Genomic DNA, 18,826 nt, shown 5'->3' on the forward strand with positions numbered 1-18,826 from the left:
CCTGCGGGTCCAGCCATTGGTGTCGGCATGGGGCTCTGGGCAGGGCTGGGGGCTGACGGACGCCTTTGTGGCTGAATAAACGCCGGTTCTGTTGGCAAAGAGCCATGGGGGCTCACCCCTCAGTGAGTCAGCGTGTCAGAATTCAGCTGAATGTCACCTAAGAATGGATATTTGTATTTTCCCCCTCCTAGGTTATTTGTGGAAAATATTTAAAACAATGCCGCTTTCTGGCACTGATTTCTGAGTGGAAAAGGAGAAGCCATGGATGACTCTGGGAACATGCCCTACCCATTCTTTATCTTTATGGTAATTTTTTTACCTACATGCTGGGCAACCTTCTAAGAGTACAACTGGCGGGGGGCGGGTATTACTTTCAAACTTGGGGGATGAGAGTTGCCAAAAGGACAGAAAATGACAGAAAAATCCTTTTATGATAGACGTCAAAAGACGGAATATTCATCTTGACCTCAGTTCTGCATGACCCAGGTATACAACTCAGGACAGTATCCAGGGCAGGTAATTCTGTCCACCAAACATCGCTCCCTCATTTATATGATGAACGCCCTGGGCCGCTGCAGGAAGCGACCTGGTGACCTGGGTGGCGGCTGCTGCTTGGCGACACCACTGCCGACAGAACCAAAGAGGGTGGGGGGGGAGGGGGAACGCAGACTCTCAGAATTAGGAACTCTATTAATATAATCTACCGTATTAATATTCCTGCAGAGAAAAAATATGATCATCTCAATGGATGATTAGAAGACATTTATCAAAAGCTACCATCTAGGGCTTCCCTGGTGGCGCAGTGGTTGAGAATCTGCCTGCCAATGCAGGGGACACGGGTTCGAGCCCTGGTCTGGGAGGATCCCACATGCCGCGGAGCAACTAGGCCCATGAGCCACACCTACTGAGCCTGCGCGTCTGGAGCTTGTGCTCCGCAACAAGAGAGGCCATGACAGTGAGAGGCCCGCGCACCGTGATGAAGAGTGGCCCCCGCTCGCCGCAACTAGAGAAAGCCCTCACACAGAAACGAAGACCCAACACAGCCAAAAATAAAGAAAGAAAGAAAAGGTATGATGAAAATAATTAAAAAAAAAAGCTATCATCTAATCCTGATAAAAACATTTAGGAAAACAGAAATAGATGGCTAATTCTTTAACATGATAATAAAAAAAAAGATATGTCTATATGCAGCAAGCCAAAATGCAGCATTATGGGTTAGTATAGAACTAGAAACTTCCGTCCAGACAAGGCGGCCCAGTGACCTCACCGAGCTGGCCGCGGTGCCAGGTGAGGCACAGGAAGAGGGACAGGAGGAGGCAGTGTTGGTATTTGCAGACGACATAAACTCCGGCCTGCGAAACTGAAGAAAAGCAACTGAAAAACCGTCAGAAACAATAGAAGTCAGTGGGAGAGCCAGCCCACAAAACGATGCAAAAGTCAACAGCTCTTTGATACATAAATGACAGAAAATATAATGGAAGAAAAGATCCTGTTCATGAGAGCCACGAAAACATCAAACACCTAGGAATAACCTACAAAGAAGGGTGCAGGCTCTCCACAAAGAACGCCCTTCCACTCTGCTGAGCGACAGAAACAAAGACCCGGGTGCAGGCTTTTCACCAATCGTTCCTCTATTGATCTATATGCTCAGTGCAGTCACAATAAACATCTAGAATGGAGAGTTTCTCCCCCTGAAAAGATTCTCAAGTTCAGCTGGAAGAATAATCATGTGAATATAATTAGAAAAATTGAGGTGGGGCAGACAGGAGAACTAACTTTATATTAAAGTTGATTATAAAGCTATCAGATTCAAAGCAGTGTGGCAATCATAAAAAGAACAGAGATGAACAGAGTCAAGAACAGAGTCCATTGATCCACTTACAGATGGAACTGTCCGATAAGAGTAACACTGAAAACTCACTGAAGAAAGTAAACACTGTTGTGAAAACTGGCTAACACTTTAGGATAAAATAAAGCTGGATCTAGATCTTACCTTCTAATAAACTTCAGATGGATTCAGTAGTTGAAAAGTATTTAATATTTTATATATATTAAATACTTGTGTTTTATATATATTAAAACACAAAGGGTATGAAAACATATGGGCGAATATTTTTATAATCTTCTAAGTAGGACATGAAATCAAAAATAAAACCTTAAAACAAAGACAAAATTGCCCATGAAAAAATTAAAAACCATTGTATAGCAGAACACATCTTTAACAAGGTGAAAAGCCACTGGTTGAACGTGTGTGTGTGTTTGAACACAGGACAGAAAGGAGGTTGTTGCAAAGAACATAAAGAACTCAAAAATGAATGAAAGAAGCTAAATAAGCCAATAGAAAAAACTGGGCAAAGGGCACAAACAGAAGAGATTCACAAAAGAAATACAAACGGCCAATAAACATATGAAAAAATGTTCACCTTTAAATACCAGTGATGCTTAGCTATAGTGAGGACGTGGGAAACAGGTACCCACTCACACACCACAGGATGGGGGAGGGGAAGTTTAAATGGGCACACTCTTTTTGGAAGGCAAAATGGTAATACCATGCATTCTTCTAAGAAACACCCAGGGAGCAAAGACACACGTACAAGGAAATATACTGCACCGGTGTAATAGCAAATAATTGGAAACAACTCAAAAGTAAATCAATAGTGGATTGCTTAAATAAATTATGACAGTCATAAAAGGGAACCATATGTAGTCATTAAAAAGAATGAGGTAGGTTTGTGTGAAATGACATGGAAGGTTGTGCAAGGTACACCGGTCTGTGCGAAAGCAAGATACAGAATATTATGTCCAGCGTTGAACTCCTGTGATCTTTGTTTGACACGTGTGTGTGTATGTGTGTCTCTCCCAGGAGTGGACCACGGGGGACTCTCACCTTTGAAATGTTTCTGTAATGTGTGCATTTTAATAAACACGCACAACCTTTGCCCTCGGAAAGAAAACACTAAATATTAAAAAATCGATTCTGATCAGCAGGGTAGCTGCTTAAGATGACAAACTGCCCATGATGTCTGCCGCAATTTATGGGGAGAGAACTGATCTCGTCTGTGGCATCCAACAGTGGTTCCCAAGCTGTGGTCAGACTCCTGAAGAGTCCGAGAAGTGGAGGTCCCCAGGCTACTTCCCACATTTCAGAAGAAGCCTAACACTTCTTTTATGCGTTTGGAATGGCTGTCCATTAAACTAATTCATTAGGTGCCTTTGTTTTTGGCTGAAATTATCTCAACTCAGTGTGACAGCTCTGTAAAAATTTGGTGGCAGCTCTATGTCTTTGAACAATATAAAAAAGGGGAGCGGAACAATATATAAGAAGGGTTAACTTCTATTTAATTAACTTTCATTTAATAAATGAAGTAGGCAAATTTCTTTCCCAAAACATATCAGCTTCCTGACTGAAAAAGAAAGAAGAAAAGATTCTGGGTGTTGAAAAATACTAAGTCTCACAGATAGAAAACACCTTATTTCCTGCTGCAGTTTAAGACCTGACCACTAGATGGTGCAAAGAGATCACACATTTTGCAACATCTCCCTCTACAAAATTCTTAACATTAATAAGCACAACGAAAGCTTTCCAAAAGTAGAAAGAATGAACAATTGTGCTGGGATATGAACATTTTGCTTTTATAAAATTGGACTCTGCCATTTCATTACTGATACAAAAATCTTCTGCCTCACTTTCTTCCTGCATATGCAGATCCCAAATCCAGTCTAATCTCATATATTGCAAGGGCTTGCAGAAGTCCATGCAAAGTGGATGTACAGAAGTTGGATTCAAAAATTCTTTTTACTTCGCGATGCCAAATGTGTTTCCATTAATTTCACCTCAATGCCGTGATGTAAATGCTAGTGGAATCTGCCCCAAGCTAAATAAGCAATAAGCCCTATTTTTCAATACACAAACACATAAAGATGTCAGCTCAAACTGTTTACTAATTAACACTTAAAAAGACACAAATTAGATATGCGTGGCTAAGAGCAATTATAATCAAGACGAATTTCTCCAGTCATTTGGGAACTGAAAAAAATGCCTAATTGCTGGAACCAATGTTTTAAAAACTGAAATCACGCCAGTTAGCAAATATGTTCATTTAAAAAACATTCCACGTGACTACACTCTTGAGGATTGACTACAAACATAAGAACAAGGAAAATATTTAGGTATAAAATTAAAATTTTAAGCTCCTTTAGATTTATAATTTCTTCATTAAATATGTCTGCAAACAGCAGCCCATAAAAACCTGTAGCAATTAAGTGGTTAAATGAACTGCCTCCCTTGTCAGTTTTAAAGGAGTGATTAATATCAGATCCTCCCTTTACTAATTAGACTCTCCCTTGTCTTTCAGCCTTAAAGCCTAGTGAAAATGGAGGCTGTTTGCTCCACCAGGAAGTGTGGTGGGCTAATGGCACTCCCTGGCCACGGTTTTTAGTGTGGTGCCCACCGAAGGGAGGGGGAGCACTGTGGTTTTCCATGGAGGGTCAGCAGCAGGCGGGGAAAGGGCTTTGTGTGCGGGTCTGGAAGGCACTCTGGATGCCTCAATCACAGGAATTGTCGGCTCCTGTTTTTAGAGGCTTGCAGTGTTATGCACAAGGCATGGAATCTACAGTCCAGGCCACCTCTCCTGGCCACCACTCGTGAGACAAGGGACAGGGCAGTCTGTGAGGGAGGCGAGGCTGGGGATGGACGGGCCACAGGGGACGGTGGGGTAGTGGGCGGGGAGGGAGGATAAACAGGCTGCAGGAAAGGTAACCGAGACACAGGAATTATTTTAGAAGCTGCTGCCGGAACTGAGGAGCTGGGGAGCTCTCACCCTGGCTGCGATGGGGCGTCCATCCGATGGAGAAATAGGGTGACTGCTTACAAGGGAAATAAAGGGCGGCTGAGACAGAGAATATTTATATGCCCATCTTCTCACTCCCAGAGAAGATGCTTCATCACGGGGTCGGCTGCGAAATTACACTTTTCCCGACTCTTGAACAGAGAGAACCTTTTGTTTGGGCAGCAGGGAGGACAATAAGGGCTTCACTGGGACACAGCCCTCCGGGGTCACGGCCACCCTCCTGCAGAGCCAGACGGCTGCTCCCCGGGGCAAGGGGGCCAGGTCAGGGCCAGAAAGCACTCCCCCCGCCACCGCCGCCTTTGCTGCTGACAGCTGCCACTGGCTGCTCCCTGGTCGCCTCCCAGGGCGGAGGGGAGGTAAGCAAACACACACTCTCCTGCCTCGGGGTAATGTACACGGCAAAGCCCCTACTCTGAGCCTCGGAAGGTCACAGACGGCAGGAGATGTGGCTGCTAGAGGGCGGGGTCGGGCCGCAAGGAGGCTGGGCTCAGCGCTGGGGACCAGGAGAGGGACAGCTTCACAGCAGGAATTGGTTTACAACCTTGGCTTTTCCGCTTCAACAGCCCATGCCACCTGAGCGCGTCTGAAGAATTTTTCCCCCCATATCTGCCGGATGGCATGGGCACTGATTTTTATCATGACCTTCCTTGGGGGCCTTTCATGAAACGTAACCAGGTGCTGCGTACACCACAACTGCCGGGGCCTCCCGTCAGTGCCACAGCAGCAGCCTTGGGACCAGCACTCCGGCCAGGGTGGGCTCCCTGGGCCTGCACGCCAACCTGAGGAGGGGGAGGCCAGGGGACTTGCCCCAGGGTCCAGCCTAGGTGGCAGATTTGGCATGCTACCCTGGGGGGCTCGACTCGAAAACTGTGTCCCTCCACTATGCTGTGTTGCCTCCATTGTCTACACTGTCCACAAACGTCCCTGCAGACACCCGGTATCTACACACCCACGCGGCGGGCGGCTCTGGCCCACACGGCCAGCGAGCCTCGTCCCACCTTCCTGCTGGAGAGCCGAGTGGCACGCTCTTGCTTAAGCTCGTCAGATTCCCGTGTTGGCGGGCTGGAGGCGCACTGTCACCCACTGCGGGGAGGCGACACCTCATCTCTTTGCACCTGTTACTCAGTTCACGGCGGGTCCGCGCTGTGGTGATGAGGGCCGCTGGGGACAGCACTCCTGGGCTGGCTGTCGGTGATCCCTCGGGTCCCTAATCACCAAGCTCAAGGCTGATGGGGTGATGGGGCTTGTTCAGGGGGTGACCTGTCCCCGAGGCTAAATGGTGGTGACAGGGCGCACGCAGGCTAAAATTCAGAAGCATCCCCCAGGCAGGGCAGGGTGAGTAACGTTCAAGTTGGCAGGAGAGCGGGCCCGCGCCAGTCCTGGACGGGAGGCAGCATGATGCCTTTGGGGCGAGCACTCCCACTTCCTTTATAGCTGCGGTCACCCAAGCCCAGGTTTCTGCTGTGAGCTGGGGTGACACCACGTCTCCCAGGGGGCACGGACGGATAAGGGAGGGGAGCGCCTGCCCCAGACAAAGCAGCCCCCACTGACGCTGGGCTCTCCCCGCTGCTTGGGAATCCCAGGCAAGATCCAAGGGGGTGTCTGGGATGGGCAACGGGACAGCGCAGGTCACGGTCAGCCCTGAAGTCTCCCGCCTTCTTGGGGGACGGCGCTTGGCTTGACTGTAAATGTGGGGAAAGCAAACCCCCAGTGGAGCACCCCTGCCCCAAGACCCCTCCCCAGGCACATCCCCCGCCCCCACCAGGGCAGCCAGACTGGGAATGGAAAGGGGCAAAATCATCCTGACTAGGGGGACCCCCAGCTACTCAGGGCCAACCCACAGAGCCCGAGTGTGAGGCCAGGGGGCTGTGGGCAAAGCTTCTCCTCGGCCTCCAACCCTCGGAGCTGTGCTGAGTTCAGCGGCTAAAAGGGGAAAGTTCCAGTTTATTTACAGAGAAAGTCCTCTGACCTTGTTGCAGGAGGAGGAGCCCGTTCACCAAAGTGTGTAGATGTCAATACACTAATCACCATTAAATGCACGTGGATGGCTGGTGGAAATAACTTTTAAATCCTCAGAGTAAATAAAAGTCTCCACGGCACCCTCGACTTCAGTGGTATCTGTGATGGTTTTATGCCCTATTTAGTGTTTCTAACCTCTCCCCGTTCCCCTGTATTTTCTTTAACTCTAATTTCTTTCAACAGAGAACACAGACGTGTGTTTTTAACTCATCACTGAAAACAAGGAAGCAAGCCCAAGCTTGGTCAAGGGGCTGTCTCTCCTCCGCCACCAGCAAAAGGGCAGCTTGCCGGGCTGCAACAGGACAGACTTACACCGACTCTCCCCGCTTCCTGTGGACCAGGGGAACAGTAGTGACGATGACCATGACCATGACAGCAGCCGCTGATAACTAACTGGGCAGTAGCCACAGCAGGTGCTGTTCTAAGCCACTTCCGTGACTGTCTTGGTCAAACCCATAAATGCTCCAGGGCACTTTTATTACTATCCTGATCTGACAGAAAAGGAAACTGAGGCTCAGAAAGGTTAAGTGGAGGAACTGAGGAGTCTGCCCCACCAGGCTCTGTTCAGAGCACCTGACATCAAGACGACGCATTCACACCAAACACATTTTTGGCCCTTTCGTGGGGAAGAGAATTAAGAGAACTTACGATGGTTTCCACCACATGTACTGGCTCTACACTGGGCTCTCTCCTATTTCACCCCGTCCTGGTAACCTGAAGGCCCGGCCGGGGTCAGAACCCAGGTCGACGGGCCTCCCAGGTACCACTGTCCCCATCAGCCCCAACAGTAGGACAGGGAGCAACAGACTTAGCGTCGTAACGGAGCGGATTTGGAGGATGACACGCTAGGTCTCAATCTTGTCTTGGGTATTATTATCATTTCACCTCTCAGTCTCAATTTCTGCCCCATGAAATGGGGAGGAACAATGCCACCTGGTCAACTTGGGGTGAGAATCGGTGATGACGGAGGTAAAGCCCAGGCCCAGAGCGGAGCATGTAGCAGGTGCTTCAGTGAACGGGGCTCTGGTTACAGCCCAGGAGGATGGGCGGGGAGAGAAGGGGCGACATTCACAGCTGCCCAGTCTCTGGCACTCACCACCTACCCCACCTACCCAGGGTGACGAGCAACTGCTGTCCACAGTGCTCACACATCTATCCATTTAGTGTTCGTGAGGCAGGATCTACTGTTATCCTGGCTTTAAGCGGAGAGGGGGCGTGACCACCCGACCCCCACGCGCGCCCCTTAAGGTCTGTGTGAACTTGTCTGTCCTGAAAGGTCACAGGCCACGCATGGCCCTGCTTCACCGCCTGCAGCCAGAGCAGGTCCCGGCAAAGGCATTCCACATAGGCTCGCTGGTGCCACCCTGTGCGGGACCCCAAGCAAAGGCAGTCTGAAGCGGACGGCCGCCTCAATTTTGAGCAAGGTTGACCTGGGGCTCCATGCACATGTATATTTCTGGTGTGGTAGCCAGACATTCTTTTTCCTAAGTTTACCCCCACTCCCCAAAATCTATAGATGACAATCACGTTGGTTTTTATGATTTACTGAAAATCAAAGACAAAAGGGGACTTTTTTGTCTTGTTTTTGCTATGACAGGTTTAGAAATTTGTTGTACTACATTGATTCAATTTTCCTGGATTTCAGCCATCTTTCAATAATGCAACCTGCTTCTGCAAGCTGGGTACACAACAGAAAACCCAGAGGAACTGAGAATATTGAAATGGTTCTACCATTTCCATCTTTGAGACAAATGTGCCTCTCAGAGGAGAGCTGGCTGCAAGCATGTGACCGCTTAACAACCGTCTACATGTGAAAGACGACACGCACGCTAACGCTATCTTATGAAAGTGGGGAGACCACCGGCAGATCTGACCTCTAGCTTGATTCCATTATCTCAACTCTCTTTCTTCAGAGTTGTCACATGTGCTCCAATCTTGGGTTTCTTTCTTTTTTATTAGGAAAACATCCAAACTCTTTCGAAACAGGCTGCCAGGTGGGGTCTGGCTATCAAGCACAACGGAATGAACCGTCATCCTCCCTCTAAATCACGAAGAGCCTCTGACATTTCCCCAAACTCCTACTGGTGGCAAAAAATAAAACAGGAGGAAAAGCCAACTCTGCACACACACCCCAACCTCTACCTTTGTTACGCCATGACATTCTAAACAAAATGAAGCAGAACTGATTGTTCCGTGCATCATGTAAAACCTTCTGTCTTATTACTTTAAGTAATATACACATTAAAAGTGAGTTTCTTTTTCTCAGAAATAAACTTGAATGAAATGAAAGTATTTTTCTCAGAGGGTCACCCCACACCTAGGTCCCTCCTGTTCCTGGAACACAAACCCTAATGGGGATGGGAGACCCTGGGTCGAGTGAGTGATGACCCAGGCCCCCCACCTGTCCCACTCTGGGAAGCTTGCTTACCTCTTTTTCAATTTCTGCCAGAGATTTGATGGTGATTCCCAACAGATCAAAGGGCTGCATCTGAAAAAACAGATCAAGTCATCCTTTTAAACGGCTGGAAAAATGCTTCTTCCCATTTGCTCTCATTCACAATTGTGACACTTCAAACCCCCTTGTGATCTGGCGTTTTCTCCACTCCTTTTCCATGGAAACCATCGATGTGACTACAGTGACGAGTGAGGGTAAATGGACCAGTAGCAGGAGCAGACTCAGAAAACCTGGCCGTCACCGGGGTCCCTTCTGGTGGGGACCCCGGCCTAGGCACCTGTCTACAGCAGCCGGGGGGCGGGTCACGGCTCTCCTGAAAGACCATGACTGTCACCAATAATTTCTGCCTCTTGTGTCTCCTTGCCCACAGGAAAAGCCGGTGTGCTCTTTCTGCAGCCGCGGGGATGGAGGCGCCCACGGCTTCCCCACACTGCCCTGACATCCGTGTCTGTGTGCTGGAACGGGTCTAAGGAACTCCACGAGGCAGGCAGCCAATCTTCTGCCTGGGACTCCTTGGCATCAGAGAAGGAGCTGGAGGGAATTCCGGGTCTTTGAAAATGCAAGGTAAATGAAGTAACTGCCCATCAACTGTCGTTTAAGAAGTCAGTGGTGGTGGAAAATGGTAACACTGCATTTTAATGGGTATTTCTGTAACTTCATAGAGATGGGGACCTTTCTTGAAAAACGCTGGCTTTTCCAGACAGCATGAAAAATCAAATGCACATGGCAACAAGAGTCAGCTGGAGGCCCAGAGAAGCCTGGGCTGAAATAATGCACGGTGAGGGGTGGAGGGAACCTGGTCTCTGAGGTCCCTGGTCCGAGTCCCCTCAGGGATCATCAGTGGTCTGTATTCCCGAGGGGTACCAGCCCAGCCTTCTGCAGCCCAGGCCAGCAGCTGGCAGCCGGGGATGAACAGGTGAAACCTGAGAAACTCTGACAAAACCCCGGGGCCTTCACAGTTCTGAACTGCAGCCCAGAGGCGGGGGATTTCCTGGGAGGGGTGGTAGAAAGAGGCCGGCTCTGAGCCCAAGGACCTGGATTCTAACTGGGCTCAGTGCCCCTTCGTGATGCAGCAGCGGCAGGTTAATCACTCGAGCATTTCCTCTCCGGTTACAAAGCATTGCGGGAGGCCCTGCCGGCTGGGCTGCTGAGATTAAACACAGAAGCGCAGGGAAGCGCTTGCACTGGGCTTGGCCCGAATCCGCCTGCCTGAGCACTTGCTGAGTCGGCAGAGCCCGATCTTGGGACAGGGCCACCGAATTAGGCGCTCAGCTCCTGGGGCTGCTCTGCCAGTAGCCACAAAACAGTTTGGCTTTCTCCTGCTGCCAGCCCGAGTGGTGCGAGAGCGGGGCTGCCTGCCTGAGCGGCCCGGGATCCAGCAGAGGTCCAGCTGTTGTATCATTAGGCTCTAACTGCCCCACTAAACTTTCCTGATTGGAGCCGGTGTGCAGGACAGAACAGCCTCTCCAAGGGAGTGGGCGGGAGAGGCGCCAGCGTCTCCATGGCAACGCGGCCAAGTGGAGTCAGCTGAAGTTACTCATGCTCCGTAGGTCAAGTCACGAGCGTTTTTCAAGATTAAGCTGCTTACCAGAAGGGTTCAGAGAAGGCCTATTATATTTCATGAAAATGGAAACTCCAGTGCAGGTCAAATCGCGAGCTGGGTGGTTTTAAGCTGGGTCCAAGAAAAACACTGAAGGATTCTTTAGCTGGTGCCCAAATTAGGGCCTTCATGTTTATCAGCTACTCAAAGCAAACTTCTGCAGAAAGGATTTTAAAAAGCCCAGAAAGCAGTCTACTGAGCCAGCATGGACCAGGCCTGCACAGCTGAGGGAGGGCCACTGCCACACTGGGGGGAAGGCACCACCGGAGAGAGGGCACAGGGGTGCCAGGCGGGGCCCGCAAAGCTGTGCGTGCTGGGTGCCTCTCACGATCTGGGTTCTGGCCCTCAGACCCAGCTAGCTCACTCAATCCCTCTGTCACTAAAGATGGCTCAAGGGCCCAGCCTGGCCTCAGTTGCCTCAAGTGTATCATGGGGTCCGTGCTAGCCTGCAGTGGGCGGGAGACCCACAGCTGCAGGGCACCCTGCACTAGCAGGCCCAGCCCTGCCACTCCGATGCCTGCGATTTAGAGCAGAGAACGTGGTCATCACGGAATGCGGCAATGACAATGGGGAAGTGAGGCAGCTTTCTTTCTGCTAGACATTGACTTTGTTAAATAAAAGATAACAGAAGTTAGTAAGGTGAGCTTGGAAAGCAAGCACATTTACAGCCGGTGAAGTTCAGTACAATTTACCATCGCATTTGAATCAAAAAGCCTTCGCTGCATCTGCGTCTGAGTGTGTCTGCTAGTCTGCCTCCCTCCCTCCCCACCCTCATCCCTTCTTTCACTTCTCAAGCACCCACTATAGGCAGCATTAGCTGAAGGGGCCCAGGGAGGAACACGACCCACTTCCGGCTCTCAGGCAGCCCTGCTGTAGGCTGCAGGGCTGAGCTTCCAGGGGCGGGGAGAACACAAGGACAGCAGTGATTCGGGCAGGGGCAGGGGCAGGGGAAGGGGAGTGGGGCAGAAGGGGAGGGCGATCGTGCTTAAAACTTACACTTTCTGGAACACAAGAAAACTTCTCTGAAATCATAAATGGCACACCATCCATTGCTGCAAAAGAAGAAAAAAAGAGAGGAAATGGCATTGCAGACACCGCTAATGTTCAGCACCTTGAGATACTGACACAGACAGTACAGGCCGGTCAGGGCTGGAGCCGGCCGACACGTGCACAGGTGAGTGGGGCCGAGGGCAATGGGTGCCCAGGTACCATTCCTGCTCCTGGGAAGGACACACACCTGGTGAGCGAGGCAGACGCACCGCCGAAGTGCAGACGAGCTGTGAGAGCAGGGAAGGGTCCAGAGCCCACCCGGGGTCCAGCCTGTAAGCGGTGGGAGCCACCGAAGGGCTGGTGGCAGGACAGAGGCGCACGAGGGCTGAGGGGAGAAGGCCGGGCTGGGCGAGGAGGTGGGCAGTAAGCGTGCTCTTGAGATGTCCTTCCAGCTGAGCCTGACCACAGCCAGGCTGTCAGGCTCCCGGGAAAGGTCCAGGTTGGAGGAAGGAGTGGTTCTGGAGTCAGACAGCTGGGTTTGGACCCTGGCCACGGCTTTGGGTGTTGGGGGTCCGCCTGCCGATGCAGGGGACGCGGGTTCGTGCCCCGGTCCGGGAAGATCCCACATGCCGCGGAGCGGCTGGGCCCGTGAGCCATGGCCGCTGAGCCTGCGCGTCCGGAGCCTGTGCTCCGCGACGGGAGGGGCCACAGCAGTGGGAGGCCCGCGTACCGCAAAAAAAAACAAAAATAACGGCGCAGCCTGCGGAGGAGTAGGTGTGAGCGGGCTGTGTGTGAGACTCCGCCCCCGGCGCCCAGGTGCTCGGCAGGCGGGGCTGCGCGGCCACCATCGCCGGCTCCTGGTCCGCTTTCCTGGGCTGAATCGCGGCTCCCCCGTCTCCTCAGTGTTAACAGGACACAGAAGGGGCGGGAATGGGTCCTCAGCAAAGGAAAACGGGGCAGGGGTGTGTGTTCAGCGGTTCCTTTCCCACAGCCCCGCGCCCACCCAGTCCCCAGGTCATCGCTGTCAAATCACGGCCGGGAGCTGCCTCCCCGAGCGCGCCCTCTCCCGGGAGGGGCGGAATAATGACGTCAGTGTGGAAACCTCGGCACACGGAGGAGCAGGTCGCACTGGACCGAGTGTGACACCGGTACCCCGCAGCGTGAAGTCCAGGCAGCCGCGGGCCGTGGGGCGGGCGGAGGCTTCTCCTGGGGCCCGGTTTCGCCCTCAGGTCTGAGCAGAGGCCAAACCCGGCCTCCCTGGTCCCAGCCACTGGCGTGGCGTGGAGCGTCACTCCAAGGGCAGTGGCTTTCTGGTAAATTGTGGTCACAGGAAGAAACGGAGTGATGAGTTCCCTGGGAGGCGATCATCTCTGCCTCCCCCGACATCTAAGATGGGGCCCTCTCTGGTACACAAGTGGTGGACAATTTTTTTTCAGTCCTAAGAAATAAGAGTCACAGAAGCAGAAAGAAGAAAAGGAAATAAGAGAAAGAAAAGAAATCTGGGACAAAGCCTCTCTGATCAGTAAGACAAGCCACATGTCTCATTTTAAGCTACATTCACAATTTCTGGGAAGATAAACATGGAACCTTCTCTGGTAAGTTTGAGGAAAAGGCAATAGCACAGCTGGCCGCAGCTGCTGCACTGGAAACCTCCTCTTTTCCTGGGAAGCCTGCTTGGCCACGGGGCTCCGACAGAGACGTCTGTGGTCAGAGACCTTGCATCACGGAGGCCCTGCGACCTGCCGTCACTGCCTGGAAGAGGCCCCACTAAGCACTGGGGACAGTGTGCCAGCTCCCCAGAAAGGCAGGGGAAAGCCCACAGTGACCTTAACACAGTACAGCACACACGCAAATACACTAATGAAATCTGAGCACCTTTGCTCACTTACAGCTGGGAAAACCCATCCCTGAACAGATGATCCCTGAAAGGCCACGACGCCTTCTAGAAAGAACAGGACCAGGCCCACCCAGGACCCAAGGAGAGGCCAAGCTCCCTTCCCAGAAGTTGCCACCGTGCACTCAACGTGGCTGGGAGTCAAGGCTCACCCCATGCGGCACTCTGACCCCAGCCCCCTTTCAAAGGCCACAGAGGCAGGAGAGCACGCAGCACTGACAGCATTTCCGATCACTCACAGATTGGGGGTCAGAGCCCACACAGGCGCCAAGCAGTGACTCCAGTCTTTGGCCCTTCCATGAGGTATACATGAAATTTCTGAGAGCAAACCTGCTTCTTCCACACCAGGGCCTTTCACGGTTTTGACAACATTACCAGTCCCTCCCCAAGTGTCTAGCTGGCCCTTCTACCAGCTCCTTCCCATCAGACCGACAGGCCAGGAGGTGGGCTTGTGTGCAAACAGCCCCATCAGACCCATCATGGTCTTTTCGAAGCCACTCTCTTCTTGGCCATCCCCCTCACCGTTAAGGCACCACCCCCATCCTGGCCACCCCAAGTCAGGCGCTAGAAGCCACAGCCTACTTTACCTCTTCTTCAGATTCTCAAAGCCCCCTGTTGTCACCTGCCCTGGCCCTGTCACTCTCTGCTCTCTGCACACGTGTCTGCACACACGCACCGCTTTCCCAGCTTCTCTCTGCCCAGGAGACAGACGGCAGGGCCCAGGGCAGAGCTCCCTCCCTGCGCTCGGGAAGCAATCAGACCCAGCGCTGGAGAGCGGTTTCCAGCGAGCGCATCTTTGCCCACGTCGCTACGCGGAGAACCCCGCTCGTTCATTCACTAGGCTTTCTGCCTTTGGTGTTTAAAGACCTCCTTAGGGTCTGGGGGTTTCTGGTAAGATACGGTGAAGATCTCCGTGCTCCCTGGTGACAGCTGTTTCCATCCAAACGTCAACACATGTTCAGACAACTGGTGTTCTGACAAGGTGGGAAGTAAGTGACCTGCAAAGGCCCGACTACCCCGGGAAATGAGAGACCTGGGGAGCACTGGGCGAAACTGAGGAAGGCTAGTGACCCCTGCCCAGCATGAGGCTGGCAGTCAAGCCTGCATACAAAGGGAAGAGACAGGAGGATTTCCAAGGCGGGGTGCTTACGGCCCCTCCGCACAGGATGCCCCTCCCCTTCACCCTACGTCCACCCACCGCCATCCCTCTGGGATCCGCTCAGAGGGGCCCCCTGGGTGCCTAGCCAGGGCCGCATCTCCTCTCCCGGCTGAGGGTCCTGGCCATCCGCGTGTGAGTCACCTCTGCATTCCTGTCCCAGCACAGGGGGTTCCTGGGGTGCTCAGCGCCCCCCATAATGGGGCTCCAGCCTGGGGACATTTGGAGAGAACAAAGGGAAGACGCCTTCCCGAGACTGTCTGCGAAGCAAGAGGCAGCAGTGAGGGTGGCCCTCCAGGACTGTGGGGCTGATGCCCTCCTGGCAGGGTTTAGCAGCAGAGGAGACGGTGTGGAGAGCCACTCGGACCTAATCCGACCTCAAGGGGAGCTGGGAAGGGAGAGAGATGTGAACTTGGGGATAAGTTACCACTTTATCTTAGAGCTCAGGACAGGAAGATGGGCACAGCCGGATGCTCCCTGTATTCTAGACAGCAGGCTTTAACACTCTTGGAAGAAAAGAGAGTCCATAGGCTCCCACGGGCTGAAGCTCCTGACTGGGAGCTGGCTCAAGAGGAACAGTCGCCATGGTGACACGCCCCGCGTCCCTGGGAAGGGGAGCCAGAGTCCCCAGGAGCCAATGAGAGTCTGCGAAACAGATGATATGCCAACCAAGTTCCACTTATTTAAAAAATCTAATATGGCCAAGATTATGGTAGGCTGAGAAGAACATGGATTTCAGCAAAGCACTTGACAAGTTTCCCATGTTACCCATATGGACAAGATGGATAAATACAGCTGGACAATGTTAAGGGCAGGAGAATCCATAACTGGCTGGACTAGACGTTCAAGAAGCTGATTAATAAATGGATGTTGACCTCAAGTGACCTCTCTGGAGGGTGCCCAGGGCACTATCAATTACTCTAATGAAGACACGCAGAGTGGGCTTATCCACTATGTGGCTGATGAGGACAGTCTACAAACTGGATAACAGAAGACCAATAAAGATCTCAAAAAGCTGGAGTCACGGGCTCAATTTAACAGATGGAATTTACTAAAGGTCAGTGCTAAGTCCTGTACTTTAAGTCCAAAACACCAACTGCGTTAGATGGAATGAAAGAGATGTTCATGCTGGAATAACAGCAGAAGACATGAAAAAAGACTGGTCTGTAGTTGAACAAGTCAACAGCGTGACTTGACTGTTTAGAAAGGGGGAGGGATGGCACTGTAAGGGACAGTGCAGCAGTCCTGGTGCCAGGCTGAGGGAGCTGCCACCTTGGTCTGCTCTGGGCTCAAGGGAGGGCAAGGGAGGGGTTCAGTGCTGGGATCGCACTCTCAGAGGGTCGTCCTGGGCAGCCTGCCAGATGGTGAGGGACCTGAAGCCAGCCCACAGGAGGGAAGGGGAGGAAGCCATCAGACCTGCTGCTCCAGGAAGGCCTGATCCCGTCCACTTTTGTTCATCGTTGCACCCCACCTGGCACCCGAGAGCCCAGCGCCGTGCCCGGCACACGGGAAGTGCAGCAAGATGGGGTTTGGTCCAGATACGAGAGGCCTTGAAGGTGAATGTGGTCAAGTGTCTGCACATGTTCTCAGAGCTGTCACAGGAAGAGGGGCTAGAGAGACGGGGCACGATTCAGAGGGGGGGGACCCTGCCCTCCTCGGGGAAAGGCAGAAGGCAGGACCAGCAGAACCGGCTGACAAAGGTCCAGGTGGCCGGCCGCTGGGAGGGATTTTCTGTGTTGGTAGAAAGCTGATCTGTGGGACTGCTAAATCCCCTTCTAATCCCACGACATCCATTTGTCTTCTCCTTATCTGGGCCGCCTTTCCGTATCTTAAGGTATCTAGAGGTTTGCCAAACATAATTCTTAAAATCAATGGCACACATTTTTCATGCCTTCCAAAAGAAGTTCACAGATCGTCTCCATCCGGGCTCCTTGTGGGGAGCCACGTTTACTTCCTTCCTTCCTTGTTTCCCGAGCTGAGGCCAGCGTTTCGTCCTCACCGTGATCCTCCTTCTAGCCTTCAGCCTGCTGCAGAGTCCTACTCGGACTGACGTGCAGTGGAGGGGCTGGAGGGAGAGCCGTGACGAGGGGGCAGCTCTCATGGAGCCACTGCTCAGGGGGGTACATGTGCGCCCCCCAACCGGCCCTCCCAGTCAGCCTGGGGTTCTACAGGGTTCTCACACGGACACGGCCTGACCGATCCACGGTCACAACCCAGAAGCAGGACACAGGAGTCTGTCCTTTCCTCACTGGCGCCAAAGGCGGCATTCCCGGGACCCAGAGCAGTCCGCTCTCCAGGCTCCTCGGCTCCCTTAAACCTTGGCTGGAACAGAACTTCTCCCCTAGCCCAGCTCTAGGCTAGAAAGAGAGAAAAGGAAAGGAAACCACATTTACTGACCACATACTAGAGAGCGAATGGGCATCAAATAACGTAACCCTCAAAATGATCACGTGCAGGTTACATTTAAGGAAACTGAGGCTGCAGGAGTTACGTAGCTTGATGGGGCCAGGATTCAAGTCCAGAGCTGTGGGTGTGGCGCTGCCATGGGTGGCAGGCAGGAGGGGTCTGAACTCCAGGGGGCAGCACGTGTGGCGAGAGGCAGTCTCACCTCTCTGAGCCTTGGCCGCCCTGCCTGCAAAGCAGGGACAACACAGCCAGCTGTCCTAGGAGGTACTGTGAGGGCTGGAAGGGGCCCACAGCCAACGTGGGCTTCTGCTACAGTCCACAGCCCCGTGCCGGGCAGGCTCCCTTTCGGGACCAGGACGGTGCTTTCTTCACCGTCTTCCTTTCTCTTCCTTTTTCTATTTTATTTTTTGGTGGCGGTTTTAACAAAACGCTGATCCTCTGCACGGAGCGAGCGGCGCAGAGCAGATGAAAGCGAGGATGTGCCGTGGGCTCCGTGGCGCAATTAGCATTCTCCTAAACAAACGGGCTTCAGCAGAGCTGTAATTAAGCAGGCCTGTAATTAAGTGTATGCCCTTTATCATAACGATCATGCTGGAAAATGGCATGATGTATGGAGCTCTGTTATTAATGCTGTAATCCCAAACCGAAGTGCGAGTACATAGAAATCAGCGTGTCAGGCCTGTCACCGGAGTGTTTGTAAAATACATTAAAGAGAAAAGCCGGGAAACAATGAGCTCATTCAACTGTTCTTTTCACAATCAGGCTCTACAAGTCAAGAGGATTGTGAATGCTTACAGAATCTGCAACGTTTCAACAAATAAAGCTCTAATCTGCTACTGTATTAATACCACCCCCTATTCTAAAGAAGGAAAGGAGGAAGGGGGTGATTTTTTTTTTTTTTCCCCCAACTGACCGGGATACCTGCCTTTGCTTTCCTAGGGGAAGAAGTCCAATTTGCGTGCCGTATCTGTTTGGACATAAAATTGGATTTCGGCTTTTGCGCAGACGGCTCTGCCATGAACCTCTAGGAACTCTGCCTGGCAAGGGGACAGGGTCACAGCTCCTGCGTACGGGAGCTACTGTGTAACTGTACTTGCCGGGGCAATCCCTCAGAGCCCTCCCTTGATTCTCCCCTCCAAATGCACGCCTGTGGACTTCTGAGGGCTCAGCACAAACCCACCGCTGACCAGCTCCCAAAGGCACCGGGCCGGGAGCAGCACATCTCCTTGGTCAGGCCTGCCGATTCCTTCCTCAACGAGGAAATGCTCCGATTGACACATGCATTAATTTCAACGCACTTGATAAAGAGATTCGTAAAGTCATGCGGTAAAAAATGTAAACTTTTTAAAAAGACTCCATTACTAGCATCTCAATTGTTGTCTGCTTACAGTTGCCAAGTGGTGTTAAGTGAGCTTGGTCACGGTTCCTCAGAAGTTCTTGCAGAGATGAGGGTGAA

The 18,826-nt window shown here is 52.1% G+C and overlaps 1 protein-coding gene across 4 annotated transcripts in view; it reads right to left on the minus strand.

The window, feature by feature from the left end:
• Positions 1-18,826, minus strand: part of MVB12B (multivesicular body subunit 12B) — a 176,853-nt gene that overhangs the window by 14,605 nt on the left and 143,422 nt on the right. For all 4 annotated transcript variants that reach the window (XM_027104855.1, XM_027104850.1, XM_027104851.1 and 1 more), the window contains 2 exons: positions 11,921-11,976; positions 9,298-9,357 (listed from right to left, as the gene is read on the minus strand). In XM_027104855.1, the coding sequence (XP_026960656.1) occupies positions 9,298-9,357; positions 11,921-11,976 (116 nt within the window). The remainder of the gene's footprint in view (positions 1-9,297; positions 9,358-11,920; positions 11,977-18,826) is intronic.

Source organism: Aethalodelphis obliquidens, unplaced genomic scaffold (genome assembly GCF_003676395.1).
Source record: "Aethalodelphis obliquidens isolate GAN/ISIS:26980383/991018 unplaced genomic scaffold, ASM367639v1 scaffold7, whole genome shotgun sequence".
NCBI classification, from domain to species: domain Eukaryota; kingdom Metazoa; phylum Chordata; class Mammalia; order Artiodactyla; family Delphinidae; genus Aethalodelphis; species Aethalodelphis obliquidens.